A 19,362-nucleotide genomic window follows, 5' to 3' on the forward strand; every position below is an offset into this window, starting at 1 on the left:
AAGGTCAAGGTCACATTGACCTAGAGCAGTAAGCTTTTGTGTACAGTGACCAGATAATTTCTTTTCCTTGTGCAATTACTGAATGCATCAAGGGGGGCATTTTGTGTTCTACGAGCTCTTGTATTGACAGGTTTGTTGTCGTATTTTTTGTGAACTGTACTTATATTGACAGGTTTGTTGTGATATTTTATGTGAACTGTACTTATATTGACAGGTTTGTTGTGGTATTTTATGAGAACTGTACTTATATTGACAGGTTTGTTTTGGTATTTTATGAGAACTGTACTTATATTGACAGGTTTGTTGTGGTATTTTTTGTGAACTGTACTTATATTGACAGGTTTGTTGTGGTATTTATGAGAACTGTACTTATATTGACAGGTTTGTTGTGGTATTTTATGAGAACTGTACTTATATTGACAGGTTTGTTGTGGTATTTTATGAGAACTGTACTTATATTGACAGGTTTGTTGTGGTATTTTATGAGAACTGTACTTATATTGACAGGTTTGCTGTTGTGTGTTGTGAGAACAGTATTATGGATGTACCAGAGACTATGACAGAAATGATGAGATCTTGTATGAATGGAGGTCTTTGTGCTGCTGTATGTATGTTTTTAGCTTTATTGAAATTATTGTAAGCCTTGAGGTAGACATGTTAAATGGTATGACACTTTGAAAATTTCAGTATTAGAAAGAATATATGTGAAGCGAATATGATCAAGTCCCAGATTTAGTGATGTCAGTATAAGTAATGGACAGATGACTTGAAATTTTACAAAAGTCAGTAACATAACATGCTCCTTGCATTTGGATTAAACACCTAGTAATGTTTTTTAGTGATTTACTAAAGTCATTAGAGAGTATTTGAGCTGCGCCATGGGAAAACCAACATAGTGGCTTTGCGACCAGCATGGATCCAGACCAGCCTGCGCATCCGTGCAGTCTGGTCAGGATCCATGCTCTTCGTTAACAGTTTCTCTAATTGCTATAGACTTTGAAAGCGAACAGCATGGATCCTGACCAGACTGCGCGGATGCGCAGGCTGGTCTGGATCCATGCTGGTCGCAAAGCCATTATGTTGGTTTTCCCATGGCGCGGCTCATTTGTTGTTGTTGATTTTAGTGTAATGACCAGCCCCACCTGGACCTGTTGCATGCTGCAAAACTGGCTGATGTTTCTGCACTGAAAGCCTGTCTCTCGTCAGAAGGCATGGACATTAACTACCAGAATAAGGTTTGTGTAGCACTGTAGATCTACTGCAGTTTGGTACAGACATTTCAAACAACATAGTAGTGGTTTAAAGCAAGTGTATACACCACTATACACCACTATGGATGGCCACTCAAATAAATAAATAATTTGGTTATGTTCACATCATATTTGGACATTTATGGTATTTAAAATGTTGCTGGCTAAAGATTTTCTTGGGGGTTGTGGGGAGAGGGGGGGGGGGAGGGGGAGAACCTGTGTATTATCGATGCATTTGTTGTTCACTTCAGTGTTTAACTTCCAATATTGATGAATCACACATAAAACATTTAGAAATAACACAAAACAAGGAAAGAACTCAATAAATATGCGCAAAAATGTACAAAGGCACTGTTTTTTACAGGGAGGTCAGACGGCCCTACATATTGCCTGTAAGGAGGGAAATGTAAACATTGTTAAAGAATTGCTCAACCACAGTGCGGACACCAACTTATATACTCAGGTATACTTTTGCCTACTATAATTTTGCTAAACAGAGCAGAGGTACCAAGCGATTCCCAGTGGGTGGGTGCTATAAATTTTGAGTAAATAAAAACAGGTATTTTACAGCTGTAAAATTTCGTACAGGAAATTCCGTAAACATTCTAACATTTCATACTCTTTTATTTCTTGTATTTTTTTCCCACTTTATGATAAGTTTTCAAACTAGCATGCTTTGTTGTCGGGGTTTTGCAGTCTTATAGTTGTATAGAAAGAAATTCCTTTGATACATTCTCGTAGTTATTCTTTAAAGCATCAGTTTCATGGCATATCCTGTCAGATCCCATCAAATTGCAAAAAAAATCAGTTATATAGAGAGACCTTGTCTTTGATTTCAACAAAAAAACAGAGCACTGGAGGAAGAAATAAAGATCTGCTTACATCATCTCCATGTAATAAAATCTTCTTCAGTTAATTAGTTTCCTCATCAGGAAGTATCTAGTAACAACAGTAGAAATATCTATACATTGATGCTGCCTTGTTGAATCAACTACTGTGAAATCATTGTTATTTGTGGGGGACTAATTTTCGTGGTTAAGTCAATCCACGAAATTTAATCCCAACGAACAAGTAAAATTCCCATTCTGAGATCCACGAATTCATAACCCCACGAAATTGCCGTTTTGATCAAAACCAAGAAATTTCGTGCCCACGAAATTTAATGATTTTTCAGTAAGCTAAGCATCTTCTTCTCATACAAAAACCAATGTTGGATCCCTGTATCTGCTTGATATAAATTTGTCAGTTTCCCTGTCTGCCTCTTTGTTAAAATACTTCTTTCACAAGTCCAGAAACATAAAGTTAAAGAAATCAAGTTGCAGTATCAGACAAGCAAAGAGATTATGGATATACATTGTAGTCTGTTTTCAAGTGAAAAGTTATTCATTCTTGAACAAAACCATGATGTATTTTGATTGTCTTTCAAAATTGTCTGTAAAGCAAAGAAAGATTATTGGATCAAACAAAGGAAAACTTATGAATTCTTTAGCAAGTCTCACACCTTATCTAAAACATGATTTGAAAATCATTGCCCATATTCTGTTAATTAGATGAAAAAGTCATGTACATCATTACAAAAAAAACAACAACAACAGATTTTGTTGAAACTTACTAATACTACATGTATGTGAAAGTGTTTTTTGAAACTTAGATTGAAATAGTGTTTTATGAAACTTAGATTGAAGTAGTTTCTGTTGAAACTTTAATTGAAGTATTTTTCCTTGAAACTCAGATTATAGTAGTGTTTGTCTGAATTTAGACTGAGATAGTGGAAGTAGTATTTGTTGAAACTTAGATTGTAATAGTGTTTGTTGAAACTTAAACGTTTTTTGAAACTCAGATTGAAGTAGTATTTGGTAAAAATTTAGACTGAAAAAGTGTTGAAACTTGGATTGAAGTAGTTTTTGTTGAAACTTGGATTGAAGTAGTTTTTGTTGAAATTTGGATTGAAGTTGTGTTTCTTGAAACTCAGATTGAAGTAGTGTTTGGTAAAATTTAGGCTGAGATAGTGTTGAATCTTGGATTAAAGTAGTTTTTGTTGAAACTTAAATTGAAGTAGTATTTGGTAAAATTTAGACTGAGATAGTGTTGAATCTTGGATTGAAGTTGTGTTTGTTGAATGATTCAAGCCTACATTCATTTTGATATATACAGTTCAACTTGGAGAGCACAAATTTGCCTGTTGGAAAACAAAAACTGTTGTTTTTATACCAGAAAGATTGCATTAATTCTGATTGTGATTAATATGTCTGAAACTAATTTTTTACATTTAATGTTGAGAAAACTCATTGTGTCCTGTTAGAAGCTGCTTAGTTCAGCTACATATATATTGTTTTTGATCAAGAAGTAATATTAACAACAGAATGTTAACTGGCATCTATCAAGTGAAATCACTTAACAATCACTATGATACCAATTAAACATGTACCTAGACACTAATTATGTAGTTTGAAGAAAGCTTCACTAAGGTTACAGAAGGTATGACAAGATTACATGCTGTAATGAGAGTTTCTGATCTGCTCTGTTTTATAGATCTTTGCATAAGCTTTAACATAAAAAATATTAACTTTCTGAGAGTGGCCTAGAATGCCAGAATTACTCAGGTGAACAACTACAGACCATCTGGTCATCCTGTTGTTTAACCTTCACCCTGCTAAATTTCTAAAATGGACTGGTCCATCATTCAATTTGGGCAGTACCAGTTATTATTCAAAGGGGTGTTCACTGAAAATTTACTGACTGAATAGCAAACAGTGCAGACCATGACGTGCAGTCTGATCTTGGTCTGCATTGGTCGCAAAGGCAGAATCACTTGCTGCCAGCAGGCTAACGGTTAACTTAAGTGTCCTATAAGAAGTCTCCTAAACTAATGATACTTTACAAGAGCTGAAAAAAGATTTCATATACCCAGCGGACAAATAGAGCTGTCATACAAAATCAGATCAATTTTATACATGGTGGAATTTATATTTCGGGATAAACTGAAGAATGAGCATTCTTTACATTTATTTATAAATGCACATGTTTTTGTCAGAATTCTGTGTGTAATTTAAATTGAATGTTTCTTATGATGCAGTCCATGATGTTGTATTTTGAATGTTATTCCTGTTTTCTTACAGAAAGGCAACACACCTATACATCTGGCATGTTACTATGGTCACCTTAATGTTGTTGAACTTCTGCTAGATAATGGCTGTGATGTCAACCAACCTTCTAAAGTGGGTATTTTTTTAACTTTTTCACAGTATATTTTAACATTTAGGAGATTGATTTTTAATCAACTTTTACTTTTTGAACATACAAGAGACATAATTATTCATTTTTCATTTAAAATTCTTAATCAGAATTAATAGTGAATTTGTTTGAAATTTTGATTTACATATTATTTATTTCAAAGCAAAACATACATACATGCAGACATTCAAGTGAATTACATATGAGTAAAATATACGTAGGGTTTGGAGACAAGACCTCTAAAAAGACTTATCAATTTGCTTCCTTAGGTGTGCAAAGTTTTGGCATTGCCCTTACAGAAGAAAAAGGCCTGCTGCGTACTCTTGCTGTGTACATACAGCGGTATATGATGCGTACATGATGTGTACTGAAATCAAGGGCTTTAAATAGTACGCAGGATATACACCGCACATACACCGATAGTACGTTTGTAGTACACTTTTGACATGCAAATGAGCTCTGCCGCGTACTACTTGCTGCGTACATGCTGTGGACTACATAGTACACAGGATGTACGCTGGAGGAATTTAGTATGCGGGAAATAGTACGCAGCATGTACGCGGCACATACACTTTTCACATGCAAATGAGCCTGCGGTGTACTACCCCTGCGGCATACATGCTGTGTACTCCTGCGGCATACATGCTGTGTACTCCTGCGGCGTATATTCTGTGTACTCCTGACCCGAGTCCTGCGGCGTACATGCTGTGTACTCCTGCTGCATACATGCTGTGTACTCTTGTGGCGAAACTGCTGTGATAATGTAAATTCCTTACTCTACCAACTTTCTTATGCAAATGCTGATCATTTGGACAGAAAAAAACAGAAAAAAGATAAGTGACATGCATCAATAAGTATTTACCCTTACGAAAATAATGTAGATTGATGTTATCAAATAAATTAGTATGCTTTTCTTCATCCACTTTTCAATGAAATAAATCAATTTTTGTAGCATGTAATTTGGTAAACATCTGAAGAAAATGGCGTAACTGCATCAAGGGGAAACAACTTTAATGCAACTAAATATAAGTGTTATAAATTTCGAAGTATCTGCGGTGTACATGCAGTGTACTATTTTCTTGTACAAGTCCCTCCTGCGTACATGCAGTGTACTCCTTAAATTTTCAGAGTCTGTGCTGCGTACTTGAAGTGTACTAGTGACCTCCTGCGTACATGCTGTGTACTCGTCGAAATAGTATGCGGCATGTACGCGGCATGCCGTGTATGTAAAATGAACTCCTCTGGCGTACTACTTAGTTCGCAGCATATACACAGCAAATATGCAGCATGTACGCCACAGAGGCTTGCTTCTGTAAGGGTGATCTAAAATGGAAGCATGTATACATGAGGTAAAATATGTGATTTTGGAAGAGAGAAAAATAAAATGAAAGAACAAGAAATGAAAACAAAAGAAATTTGCAACTTCTAAACTTTAGAAACTGATCATTTACATCTATTTGCGTTCACTGAGTGTTACATAAATGATTTTCTCTGTAGGTATTTTTGAAATTTTATTTTCCTATTCTTGTTGCCCAAACAAGATACCATAAGAGTTATTTTAGCAAAAGAGTAACTCTTAGACTTATAAACATACTTTGCCTAAGGATTGATATGAATATAAGAACATTTTTTATGCTCTCGCAATAGGAAGTCTCAGTAATCTATATCAATTAAGGACAAATATAGAACCACAGTTTCTTCAGGAGTCATTGATAATGCTGAAATTTATACATTTCAGGATTCTAGATTTCCACCATTATACCCAGCTATAATGGAGATGCAGTGTGATATAGTTAGATTGTTATTGTCAAGGGAAGCTGATGTCACCTGGATGTCTCAGGTAAACTATAGACAGGAATATATAACATAGCTTATATGATGCAAAAAAAGCAGGGTCTCCCCAATAAATTGAATGCCCTTTATGCACTATAAAAACTGAAAAAAATTTAAAATCCCCAAATTTTGTTCAAATTTGATTGCTCTCCAGAATATTGCCAAAAATTGAATTGTTCACAAAACTGCTTTAGCACTTAATATGAAAAACTAAAAAATTAAGCAGAGTGTTTATGCCTCTGCAGGTACCAAGAAAAACAACTTCCTTTTGAATGATATATAGCTTTTTTTAGCTCCTCTATTTGAAATATTTCGAAAATAGAGCTTTTATTGTTGCCCTTTCCTTGCAGCTGGTGTCCATGTCTAAAAATTTTTACATGTAAGCAGGTTTCTCATATCCTTTTAAACTTAACACGTCTTTTGCCTCATAAGCCAATCTCAAAGGACAAGATACAGAACTTTTTGTCAATTATATGCCCTTTTTGACCTAGCAATTTTATCAAAGTACTATGTTGCATGTAAGCAGGTTTCTAAGAAACTACCTGACTAAATGCTTTCAAAGTCATCAGAAGTCTGTGGCATCATGAGTAGGTATCACAGAGAAGGTTTCATGACTATGGCTTATACATGTATTTTGTCAAAATATTGCCCTTTTTGACATAGATATTTTGTTAAATTTTTGCTTGTAAACAGCTTTAAAATATTTCTCAGGAACTGCTTGATGAAATTTGTTCAAACACCACACACATCTTTTGAATCACTAGACAACCTCACATCATTATTTGGCAGAATTATGCATTATATGCAGGTCTCTTAGGAACTATTGTATTGAATGCTTTCAAACTCTTTAGAAGTAGTTTGCATCATGAAATGACAATTCTGAGCCAAGTTTCTTACTTACAACTTACAAAATTATACCCCTTTTTCAACTTAGAAAGGTTTGGTAAAGCTTTATATGAGCCGCGCCATGAGAAAATCAACATAGTGGGTTTGCGACCAGCATGGATCCAGACCAGCCTGCGCATCCGCGCAGTCTGGTCAGGCTCCATGCTGTTCGCTTTTAAAGCCTATTGGAATTGGAGAAACTATTAGCGAACAGCATGGATCCTGACCAGACTGCGCAGATGCGCAGGCTGGTCTGGATCCATGCTGGTCACATACCCACTATGTTGGTTTTCCCATGGCGCGGCTCATATGTAAGATAGCATTAAATGGAAGAACTTAACAAGTTAAGTGTGCTGTCAATACACAACTGTTTTTTTATTTTTAAGCTCAACATTTATCACTGATTACAATGAAACTACAGGGTTTGAATGCTTATGTACCTAGTTTCATTTCATAATAATTTATCTTCTCTAGTTTTACTGTTTTTATACGCACGTCTCTGAAAGAGCGGGCCATATGTGAACACCCGTGGCAGGTGGGCAGTCAGCATCCAAAAACATGTCCGCTCTATAAGTCGAACAGTTTTTATCCAATCTTCACCAAACCTGGTGACAATGTTTGTGGCCATAATATCTCGGTCAAGGGCGATAACCAGCAAAATCGCCACAGGCACTCGTGGGTTATGGCCATTGAATGACTCAAAATCTGCAAATTTAGCCTTGTCCGTTTCTAAGTCAAACAATTTTTATCCGATCTTCACCAACTTGGTGACAATGTTTGTGGCCATAATATCTCAGGCAAGTTCGACAACCAGCCAAATCACCCCAGGTACTCTTAGATTATGGCCTTTGAATTACTCGAAAAACAGTGAATTTAGCCTTGTCCGCTCTCTGTGTCCAACAGTTTTCATCCGATCTTCACCAGACTTGGTGACAATGTTTGTGGGCATAATATCTTGGCCAAGTTCGATAACCAGCAAAATCGCCCCAGGCACTCTTGGATTATGGCCCTTGAATTACTCGAAATCTGTTAATTTAGCCTTCTACGTTCTCTATGTCAAACAGTTTTCATCCAATCTTCACCAAACTTGGTGACAATATTTTGTGGGCATAATATCGGTCCAAGTTTGATAACCAGCCAAATCACCCCAGGCACTCTTGGATTATGGCCCTTGAATAAGGCCAAGTTCAATGACGGGCGTATTTTGTGACAGTCTGCCACTCTGGTTTATTTGTAGTTTTATTTCAAACTCTTAACATGGACCAATTTTTTTCCCTATAAAACAAATAAGGCTGAAACTTTGTGTTTTTATGCAACAGAATTATGTTAATACTTCTCAAAATTTATGTCATAGCCTCAGACGACTTAAAGACACCCATACAAAATGAACAAATATTTGGTGGATGTAGCCAAGGATGTAGTTAATTAACTGTTTCAATGATATCTTGTTACTATGGAAAATTTTGATTGAAAAACAGTTATTTGTCCTTGAATAAAATTATTGTTTGCTCATATGTGTATTATTATATCTTATAGGCTGCACCATTGTGATATATTTCTTTGCATGGAACTCCAGCAAAGATTCTTTCAACAATATGAGGCATGGAAAACCAACTTGCTTTCGCCAGATATCAGACAGCCTATCAGAGTCTGTAGATAGCGTGTACAGTACATACTGCGAAGCATGATGCCAACTGCGCGTCACTGTCGGATATGGTCCCAAACATATTGTTGCATTACGGCTCATCTATTGATATGTAATTGGTATAATAGCTCAATACCTGCTGTTTATTTCAGGATGGCCTATCATTATTGTTGATTGCAGTGTTCAGTACCTATGACAGGGAAAAGACTGTTGCCATGTTACAGTTACTGTTAAAGGAAGTAGATCAAACTAAATTGTTGCTTAGCGACCAATTAAGGAACAGAGTAAGTCTGAATCTGCTTTGCTGACTGGCCAAGCAATTGATTGCATATTGTTGCTAGTCTGAGATTGACTGAGCATGTGTGTGATAATAGTACGATGATTAAGCAGCATAAGGGAGAAATAATTGATTAATTCAGGAAATTGCCAGTAATAATGAAATGCTCTTTCACAATGCATATCAAATTCCTCTTGCTATGAACTAAGATTTTAATTTGGTCAGAAGATACCTGCTGTATAAATGTAAGATAACGGCAAACATTTAAGTATTGAAGGCTGAATGATTACAATTGGCACAGATTCAGTGGATTTTCACTAAGCCCTGTATGATATGTATAATGTAAATGTTTATATTCCTTGGAACAATCAGCCATATTTGGAGTGGATTTTTCACTCTCAATTTTAATGCATACCATTTACAGCTAATAAATGCATTTCTCTATATTCCGATTCTGCATTATACCTCATATGTCTTTCCAAATTTGCATTGAAACTTCACCAGTTTTATAGAGATTGTATTCATGTATCGTCAGAGATTGTACAGTGTGTTACATCAAGAATGAAATCTGCTATGTCATGATTTGTTATTATCTTTTACATCTTTTAATTATTTCAGGGTTTCTGTTGCCACGGTGAAGCCTTACTGTATAGTGTAACTACCAGACAAGCAGCAAAGGATCTCATTGGTCCAGTCAGACACAAACTAGCCAGTTACAGCAAAGATCTCTGGCAGAAAGATTTAGATAGCATAGAGGTTGAGTTTCTGTTTAGTATTTTCTGTCTATTCGTATTCAAATTAGTTTTGTATTAGTTTATATCTACAGATACAGAATTGTGTTTGCTTGATTAACCCTTAGCCTGCTAAATTTCTAAAATAGACTGGTCCATCATTCAATTTGGGTAATACCATTTATTATTTGAAGGGGTTTTCACCGAAACTTTACTGACTGAATAGCGAACAGTGCAGACTATGATCCGTGCAGGCTGATCTTGGTCTGCACTGGTCGCAAAGGCAGAATCACTTGCCGCCAGCAGGCTAAAGATTAAGTTAATTTTCACAAAGATGCTTTTCCCGTTTATTATGTTTTTTCTTCCAAAAACTTACTTTAGTTTTAGCCAGCCCATGTGAAACAATGATCTAATCACAATATAGAAATAATTGATTAAAAATGGCCAAGTAGAAAAAGACTTGACTCTCAGTCAAGAGGTCTGGAGTTTGAATCCCAGTCCATGTTCTGGAAATTTCTGAGATGCTCTCGAGTCTCTGTCTTAACTATGAGGCCAGTACTGGTTCTTCCTATGAAAGCTGGCTTGGCATGTATTGGTGCTACACATCAGGCACATTAAAGAACAAGACTGTCTATTCAAGAGCTAGGCAAAGTCTTAGCTGGACATGCCTGTAAACAAAGTATTTCTCTCTCTCTCTCTGTTCCGAGGGCTTTTGCTCTGGTCAGATCACTCTGTGTCTACTAGTAGAGGATGAATTTGGTTCCCTTAGTGGCTGTCTTTGTATGTACAGCACCTTTGAACGTGTTTATCAGGAAAGGGCAATATATGCTACAGTCATTTTGGGAGCAATGAGTCCATCAGTGTTACCAATCACCTTGTTATCAAATTTTCAACTGTAACATATCATTTATATTACAGAACTGTGAAGGGAAAACAAAAGAATATTTACACACAGTAAAGCATGGCGTATTGCTGAAAGTTTCAGAAATGTTGTCGCAGAATAACGAGCTTCACTTACAATACACAGAGGTAAAAATAATGTGTCATGCGTCTGCTTTTAAGGTTTCAGTGTCATGAATAACGTGTTTAGTTTTAATACAAGATTGTTCATTTTTATATAGCGGAATATCAAAACAGTATGAGGTTATATATTTGAGGAATAATTATACAGGCGCCATATAACTGTTTCGCATTGTTGAGATATGTTAAAATATGCTATTGCTATATATTCAATTCTAATATGTCTTTTATGTAAACAAATAGATGAAATAGGGAAGTACTAATTCATGGGGCATGTATGGTGCCAAATGTAGTAGGTTGTCATGACGTCAATTTGTAGTTTGAAAAAGTGTTAAATCACAGGAAGTAACACGTCGGGCAGAATAACTTAGTCCTGAGTGTATAGACATCTTACAATTTCTTTTTTTACGCCTAATAACCTATGCAGTATGTTTTCTAAAATATCATTTTGATTCTAAAATGTTCTTTGTATAAAATGGTACATCAAAATTTATGTAGTACAACTCTTTCTTGCACCTGTATGGTGCCAAATAAGTTATGTTGATGTGACATCATATTTCTGTGTTTTAACAGAAATGTGCATGGATTTTTTACATTAGAATACCTATTATTGCATGTTTATCTACCATATATTTTCATGCTTCTTTTTTTAGCTTGACTTTTCGAAGAAAAAGTAGAGCTATTGCACTCGCCCCGGCGTCCGTGTCGCCATTGGTTAAAGTTTTTGATAAAGTCAAATATCTCTATTACTATCAAAGCTATTGACTTGAAACTTAAAATAGTCATTTACTATCAAAGTCTACACCCGGAGAAACAATCCCCATAACTCTGTTTGAATTTCGACAGAATTATGCCCCCTTTTAACTTAGAATTTTTGGTTAAAGTTTTTGATAAAGTCAAATATCTCTGTTACTATCAAAGCTATTGACTTGAAACTTAAAATACTTATTTACCATCAAAGTCTACACCAGGAGAAACAAACCCATGACTTTGAATTGAATTTTAACAGAATTATGCCCCTTTTTAACATAGAATTTTTGTTAAAATTTTTGATAAAGTCAAATATCTCTGTTACTATTAAAGCATTTGACTTGAAACTCAAAATAGTTATTTACTATCAAAATCTACACCAGGAGACACAATTCCCATAACTCTGTTTGAATTTTGACAGAACTATGCCCCTCTGTAACTTAGAATTTTTGGTTAAAGTTTTTGATGAAAGTCAAATATCTCTGTTACTATCAAAGCTTTTTGACTTGAAACTTAAAATACTTATTTATCATCAAAGTCTACACCAGGAGGAACAATCCCCATAACTCTCATTTGAATTTTAACAGAATTATGCCCCTTATTAACTTAGATTTTTTTTTTGTTAAAATTTTTGATAAATTCAAATATCTCTGTTACTATTAAACCTTTTGACTTGAAACTCAAAACAGTTACTTACTATCAAAGTCTTCACCAGGAGACACAATTCCCATAACTCTGATTTGAATTTTGTCAGAGTTATATCCCTTTTTAACTTGGATATTTTTTTACTGGCAAAGCTCTTATTCAGAGTCAAGCACTGAGAAAAGTCAAGCGCACTGTCTTAAGGACAGCTCTTGTTTAATTTGTGGTTAGTGTACGTACTGCTACTGTTATGAATACTTTGAATTTTAAAACTGAAGATGGTATTCATGTATATGAACAAACAATATTGTAATATTGGAAAACAACGATAGAATATTGACAGATCGTAACAAAGTTCATTCTGAATTTATTTTACAAATTGTCCAGAGATGTGTAACTGTTTTATATTGAACAGAGAGATTTGTCAGACTTACACTGTGCCTGTCATTGTGGTCATGCAGATGTTACAGAAAAACTGATCTCTCATGGAGCAGATGTCAATCTTCGTACAAAGGTATACTTCTTGTTTCAAATATAAACTAAGCTTCTAGTAGATAGGCTAAAGTCATTTTCCCCAAAAAGGTAATGTGAGGCGTATATAACTACCTGTTTTGTTAGATTTATGTTTAGGAGTTAGTGAATACATAGAAAGACATAAAATAGAGCTTTTAAAGTATATGTTTAATATAATTAACCTGTTTTACATTAGATAATACTAAAAATTTGCATTTAACAGAACACTAGCCGATATCATATATTATCAGCTTATAAGCTACTTTGTGACTATGGCAACTATTGAAAATTTGCTTTCTTGCTTCTTGTAACACAAACATTGGTTTGTAATCAAAAGTAAAACTTTGAAATGTAAATTGTCAAGTTCCATAACTCTGGCACAAAGATCAGTCAGATGAGTTCAAAGAAATTACAGATTTTTACAACTGGCACAGCACTATAAATTTAATGATATATAACTGTGGTACATACTGAAATATTTGCAGTCAGAATACATTTCTTTTGATGAGGCTGTATCCAGCTATTTGATTTTAATTCCATTGCTGTCTGTTAGTGCTGAATGCAGAATAGACAAGAGGTTACAGTGCTAGAGTGGCCTGTTATTTACATGCATGTCATCCTATGAGCTTTGTGCATTTTACTGCATGTTGCCCTTAGAAGGTACATGTTATAACACAGTATTAGACCATTCACAGTTTCAGCAACTGATGCTAGTTGACAATATTATCTTTTCTGAGAATTATTCCCTTCAGACGTATGCAACACTTGAACAATAAACATAATCTGAAGGAAAGATAAAATAAAATTATAGATATTATACATGAATCACAAGTAAAGTAGTTTCAATTGGGTTATGAAATACAGTCTACACATATCATTCTGGGTTCTGAGTACTTGGAGATTAGCTTTAAATCCATGCATGTATTCATACCAAAAAGGAAGCCATTGAACTTTATTTCATTTCTGAAGTAAACATATTTGAGTGTCAAATCATTTTAAGTGGAAGAGTAACCGAGTGGTAATACAATCAGCACTATCAGAAGAGTTGTTTCCCTTTATTTGGATTGAAAGAAATCCTTACTGCATCATATGTGTAGAATATTGAAGTTACTTCATGCCAGGCTGTCCTCTATAGAATCAGTGCAGTGGAACTTCAGCTGAACTTGGATATTTCGAGCACCACCCTTTGCTAGAACTCATCCTTGGGTGTCAGCAAAATCCCTATATAACACATATATCTTGATGGCTCTATCTACTGATATTCAAGTTTAAGCAAAATAAGTTTGACTGTATTTACATATCATGAAACAGTATCTTCAGTTACAACTATTACTTATTGCATACTCTTTTGTAGTATTCAGACTTTAAATCAAACATCCTGAACTCGAAACGAACTAGAAATTTACTGAATTCAGTAAAATGCCCACATCATTTTATTAAGATATATACATGAGTTCATTAAATATCCACATAAATACATTAAAGTATCTGTATCTATTCATTAAGTACTTACATCATCAAGTCAGTAGAATATCCATTTCAGTTCATTAAATTATCCATATTAATTGACTTAAATGTCCATGCCAATTTATTTAGATATCCATAGGGATATAGTTTTGGCGTCATCCAGCCATTTGTCCAGAGCCATATCTAGGAAGTGGTTTGGAATATTTTAATAAAAATTCATGTATATCTTCACCACTATAGGGAAATGCAGCCTGTCAAGTTTCATTTAGATTGCCCAAGAAACACTAGAGTTATGGCCCTTAGTAGTTTCTAGGGTACTATAAATATGGCAATTTCTGCTTCATAACTTGACTGTAACATATTTGACTTAGAACTATGAAACTTCTATGAAACTTAAATTGAATTTAGATCACTATAATGTGGCAGTGCACACACAATTTCGTCAGGACTGCCTAAGTGATTTCAGAGTTATTGCCCTTTAATTGTTTAAAAATCCACATTCTGCACATATTTGTACATAACAAACCAACCAATTAGTAGAATTTCGTTAAGCTTCTTTCATTTTTTTCCCATGAACATTTATTATCAACATGTCAAGGTGTGTACCCACTCTTATCTGGTGACAGAGGTGATTTGAATTTAATACTGCTATGCAGTAAACCTCTATCACAAGATAGGTGCAAAAGTAATGTATTTATTTTCCAGGGAGGTCTTACCTGCCTATATCTGGCAGCTCAAGGCGGTAATATGGAAATTGTGAAAAAATTGTTGAAGGCAGGGGCAGAAACAAATACTGTTAACCAGGTAACAATCTTTGTTACATAACTTTTTTTCTAAATAAATGTTGGTCTACCACACAGGCTGAATGGTTTTCGAAAAAAAGTAATTTTGATATTGGACACAGGTGATGGCGGTTTGTGTTTATACCTAGCAATGGCAAAGAAATGTCTTCCATACTCAGTGAGAAGGTGCAGTCTGTTTATTTTGTTTATAAGTCACATTGACATCCAAGACCACAGTCTCTCACACAGTGCTCTCCCCTAACAGTAAAGAGACCTCTGCACCCACAAACATTTCTATCAAGGTTTTGATCAATCGTGGTGTTTTTTTTTTTCTTTGTTAGACATTTAATTTAAGTTATTGAAATTGTATCGAGTGTTTATTTGAAACATATGACAGATTTGGGTGATACAATGAAAAATAAAATCAAAAGTAAGGAAATAACATTTGAATTTCTTTTCAGTGGTCAGGTGATTTTCCTAGACATTGCAGTAGTTGTGACTAGCGCTAGGGGAGATAATCCCTGCTCAGTGTTTGCTAAGACCATTTGAAGACTGTCTGACTTTAATTTTTGCAAATAGATCTGCCATCAGTACATTATTTAGGTCCTGAGCAAGGATAGGGAATCAGCTGTTTATTTTGAAAGCATTGACCACATTGAGACTTGAGCCCACACAGTTTATTGGTAAAAACTCCATCAAACTCTGTGGTACTTGCAAATACAGGTCACTTGTCACTCTTCATAGATTTAAGAAGGATTAAAAAGGACGCAGTATCTGGTGTAGTTAGGTATAAATAAAGCAGCTGAAATAATAATTTTGTATTAAGTGTGAGCTAAATGTTACCAGCTTTAAACAGAAGCTGTTAAAATTTATAGGTACTTATACAAAGCTGAGGATTAAAATTCATAATATTTCTATTTACACCAAGTTATATGAGCCGTGCCATGAGAAAATCAACATAGTGGGTTTGCGACCAGCATGGATCCAGACCAGCCTGCGCATCCGCGCAGTCTGGTCATGCTCCATGCTGTTCGCTTTTAAAGCCTATTGGAATTGAAGAAACTGTTAGCAAACAGCATGGATCCTGACCAGACTGCGCGGATGCGCAGGCTGGTCTGGATCCATGCTGGTCGCACACCCACTATGTTGGTTTTCTCATGGCACGGCTCATATATAATTTACAGCCGGATGAATAAGAAAGAGAACAGTGTAACAGTAAAAACCTTTTATAGAATGATCCGAGTGTACAGTGTGTAGCTATACACACATTAAAATAGCGTTACTGGATAAAAAATCTGGTTTTAAAATCTATAACTTTCAACCAGTTTTGTGCGGGCTTCATTTTAACCATCAAAAGTATCACTGTATGAATGAGAAGTTTGGTAAATTAAAGACGAGTTGAGCGAGAGCTTATCGTTTCCATTTCCTTATCTGTAAACTACCTCATTTAACCCTTACCCTGCTGTATTTCTATAATGGACTGGTCCATCTTTCAATTTGGACCGTACCATTTATTATTCAAAGGGGTTTGCACTGAAAATTTACTGACTGAATAGCGAACAGTGCCGACCATGATCAGACTGCACAGATGTGCAGGCTGATCTTGGTCTGCACTGGTCGCAAAGGCAGAATCATCTGCCGCCAGCAGGCTAAGGGTTCTCTTTTATAAATGTTATTGTGCTCATTGATATGTTTCTGTATTTCCAGTACGGACTAAGTGCCAGTGATATTGCCACGGAGATAGGCCGCTTAGACATTGTATCAACAATTAAAGACTTTACCATCAGGAATGAATATCAGTTATCACAAAAAACTAACAGTAGTGCCAGTAAACCAAAAAGCAAGGAAGACATTGCTGTGAAAAAGTGCTGCTCTATACTCTGACCATTTCTCCAAGCTTTTTTGGTGTACGCTTCAGTGTAAGGTGTCATATCAGTGAACAACTATGGAGTGATGACTGTATACAGTCAAACCTGCCAGTATAAGTCATCCTTGGAAGATAAATAAATAAAGTGGTCTTTGTTAACAAGTTGTCTCACAATGTTACAACAAGCAGACTTATACGGTTTGTAGGTAAATAGGAAGCGAAAAAACAGATTAAACAGTTTTGTAAGGTTTAACATCACACTGACACTATTATTGGTGATATGATGACTTTGCCGCGTGAGTGAGCTTTTCATGGTGGAGGAAGACTGCTAGATGGAGAAAGATGCTAGATGGAGGAACACCCCAAGTGAGGTTTTACACCCACAGCATTGAGGGGCAGGTGATTTGAAATCCACTCAGCTGCAGACTCCCCTACGTTTGATTGTGATTAGCTCATTTTTTTCTAAGTGTCAGTTGTTCAAACTAAAAGACAGATGAAATATTTCCATAAATAACTAAACGGAAGCCCTAGAAATAAATAGTTATATACAGAAATGCTCCACTGTTTAACAATAAAAGTGGAAATTGAAGTGTATGATCACTTTTCCTCCTGCATAAGTTTAGTGTTTTAAGAAACTGCTATAGTGCTAAGTGGTATTTATGGAAGACAGTTATAGGTTAAAACGTCACATATTATTACAATAACTCACATAAAGATAGTCATATTGCCAAATGACTAAAACCTTTCAATGCAAAGTGTTATTATTTAATTTTCAGCAAAACGTTATCAATGCATCTTCAAACCTATATGAAAAGCACTCAAAATGCAGGGATCTTGTAAGGCATTTTGACCCCACCTACTTCCAGTGGAACGATCTGACAGTGACGATGTTCCACCTTTGTGATCAGTGCAATTCATCAGGAAAATATGTTTGAGTGGACCAAAATTGCAAGTTTGTTGTATTTAAGGTGATACAGATCCTTGGCATTGACTTTTGATGTAGTATTGTGTTACTGTTTACCTTAATGGCCTATATTTTCATTTTGATCTTCTGTGAATTCATTTATATTCATCAGTGGCAAATTGTTAGTCAAAACAAATAAAATTTCATGAAATTTTTAAGTAGACATATTGATCGAGAGGGCTAACATGCTTTCCTACGGAGGTGAAGGCCACGGGTTCGATTTCTGGCTACTCCCATTGCGGTGTGCCCTTAGGCAAGGCACTTTATCATGATTGCCTCAGTTGACCCAGCTGTAAATGGCTACCAGCAAATTGCTAGGGGTAAGGTATAATTGGTTTTAACTGTTCTTAAAATAGGGTCGCTCAGAAGCTCAGTAGAGCTTAGGTTCATTGTTTCACAAAGTGATGGTAAATAAACTTTACCACCACCTTTACCATCAATTCATTTTAAATCCACTAATTCATATTACCAGGACATAATTTTTTCGGCATATCAACAATTCCATGCTCATGAAATTAAAATATTTATTGTATGATCGTGTGAAAATTCTCATGTCAATCCTCAAGTGTGTACTTCTGTTATTTGTTTTGTAATATTCAAATCAGTTATCTGGGAGCCGTCTCCCTTGACTTGGTCAAAATTTCATACAAATAACAGAACATAGTAGAACCCGTTCACTTTGCTCAGTAGGGAGAGTGCATATAGGCGTACAACGACGTCCTGAGTTTGATCCCAAGGTTAGGTGTGTTCTCAAGGTGGAATTTGATAAAAGACATCGTGTCAGTAGTCATTTTGTCCTTCATGTGGAGAAGGTGGCAGTTACATGCGGAGAAGGTGGCAGTTACATGTGGAGAAGGTGGCAGTTACATGTGGAGAACAGATTAGTACTGGTACAGAATGCAGGAACAGTTGTTAAATTATCTTCCTGCTGTTACATAAATGAAATACTGTTGGCAATGAACCCAAAACAAACAAAACGTAATGGTATCTGCTCAGTGATTTGAAGGTTTATCAATCATATAGACGGTGATGGAGTTTTGAGGTTAAAGTGGCATTATGCGCATCTTACAGCACGTAGTGTGTTTTTGGTGACTGTTTTATAAAAGCAAGTTTTCGGTTGCTGTGCATTTAAATGTGTTTAATTAACAATAATGCCGCATAAGTATTTGAAAGTGATGCTTTAGAAATGAAGAAATCGGACTAATAAAAAATAGTTCATTTCTTCAGTCTTGTACGCAATGATCTCCCTTACCTATAAGTAGAGATTTCTGAGGTTGAAGGGAAGCAACTCCTGCAAGCAGTTTGACTTTTCTTAAAAAGACTGCCCCAGTCAAAATAAGAAAAGTCATATTTAAAAAGTTATTATTTCGTAATGGTAACAGGAAGAGTTTGGTATACTGGGTTAAAAACTATAATTTCCTCCACCCTTTTTACACACATATCTATTTGTGCTGTATTTTTACTTGAAAAATGCGTATAATTCCACTTTAAAAAGGACCAGT

General features: G+C 35.4%; 1 protein-coding gene across 2 annotated transcripts in view; it reads left to right on the forward strand.

Moving 5' to 3' along the window:
* The window catches only part of LOC123564198 (ankyrin-3-like), a 54,009-nt gene extending 37,039 nt beyond the window's left edge, over positions 1-16,970 (forward strand). For both annotated transcript variants that reach the window (XM_045357573.2, XM_045357571.2), the window contains 11 exons: positions 508-604; positions 1,125-1,235; positions 1,615-1,713; positions 4,370-4,468; positions 6,223-6,324; positions 9,000-9,131; positions 9,743-9,880; positions 10,774-10,884; positions 12,683-12,781; positions 14,953-15,051; positions 16,737-16,970. In XM_045357573.2, the coding sequence (XP_045213508.2) occupies positions 508-604; positions 1,125-1,235; positions 1,615-1,713; positions 4,370-4,468; positions 6,223-6,324; positions 9,000-9,131; positions 9,743-9,880; positions 10,774-10,884; positions 12,683-12,781; positions 14,953-15,051; positions 16,737-16,913 (1,264 nt within the window). In that variant the 3' untranslated portion in view covers positions 16,914-16,970. The remainder of the gene's footprint in view (positions 1-507; positions 605-1,124; positions 1,236-1,614; positions 1,714-4,369; positions 4,469-6,222; positions 6,325-8,999; positions 9,132-9,742; positions 9,881-10,773; positions 10,885-12,682; positions 12,782-14,952; positions 15,052-16,736) is intronic.
* The last annotated feature ends 2,392 nt before the right edge of the window (positions 16,971-19,362 follow it).

The sequence above is a fragment of the Mercenaria mercenaria genome, chromosome 2, assembly GCF_021730395.1.
Source record: "Mercenaria mercenaria strain notata chromosome 2, MADL_Memer_1, whole genome shotgun sequence".
In the NCBI taxonomy this organism is placed as follows: Eukaryota; Metazoa; Mollusca; class Bivalvia; order Venerida; family Veneridae; genus Mercenaria; species Mercenaria mercenaria.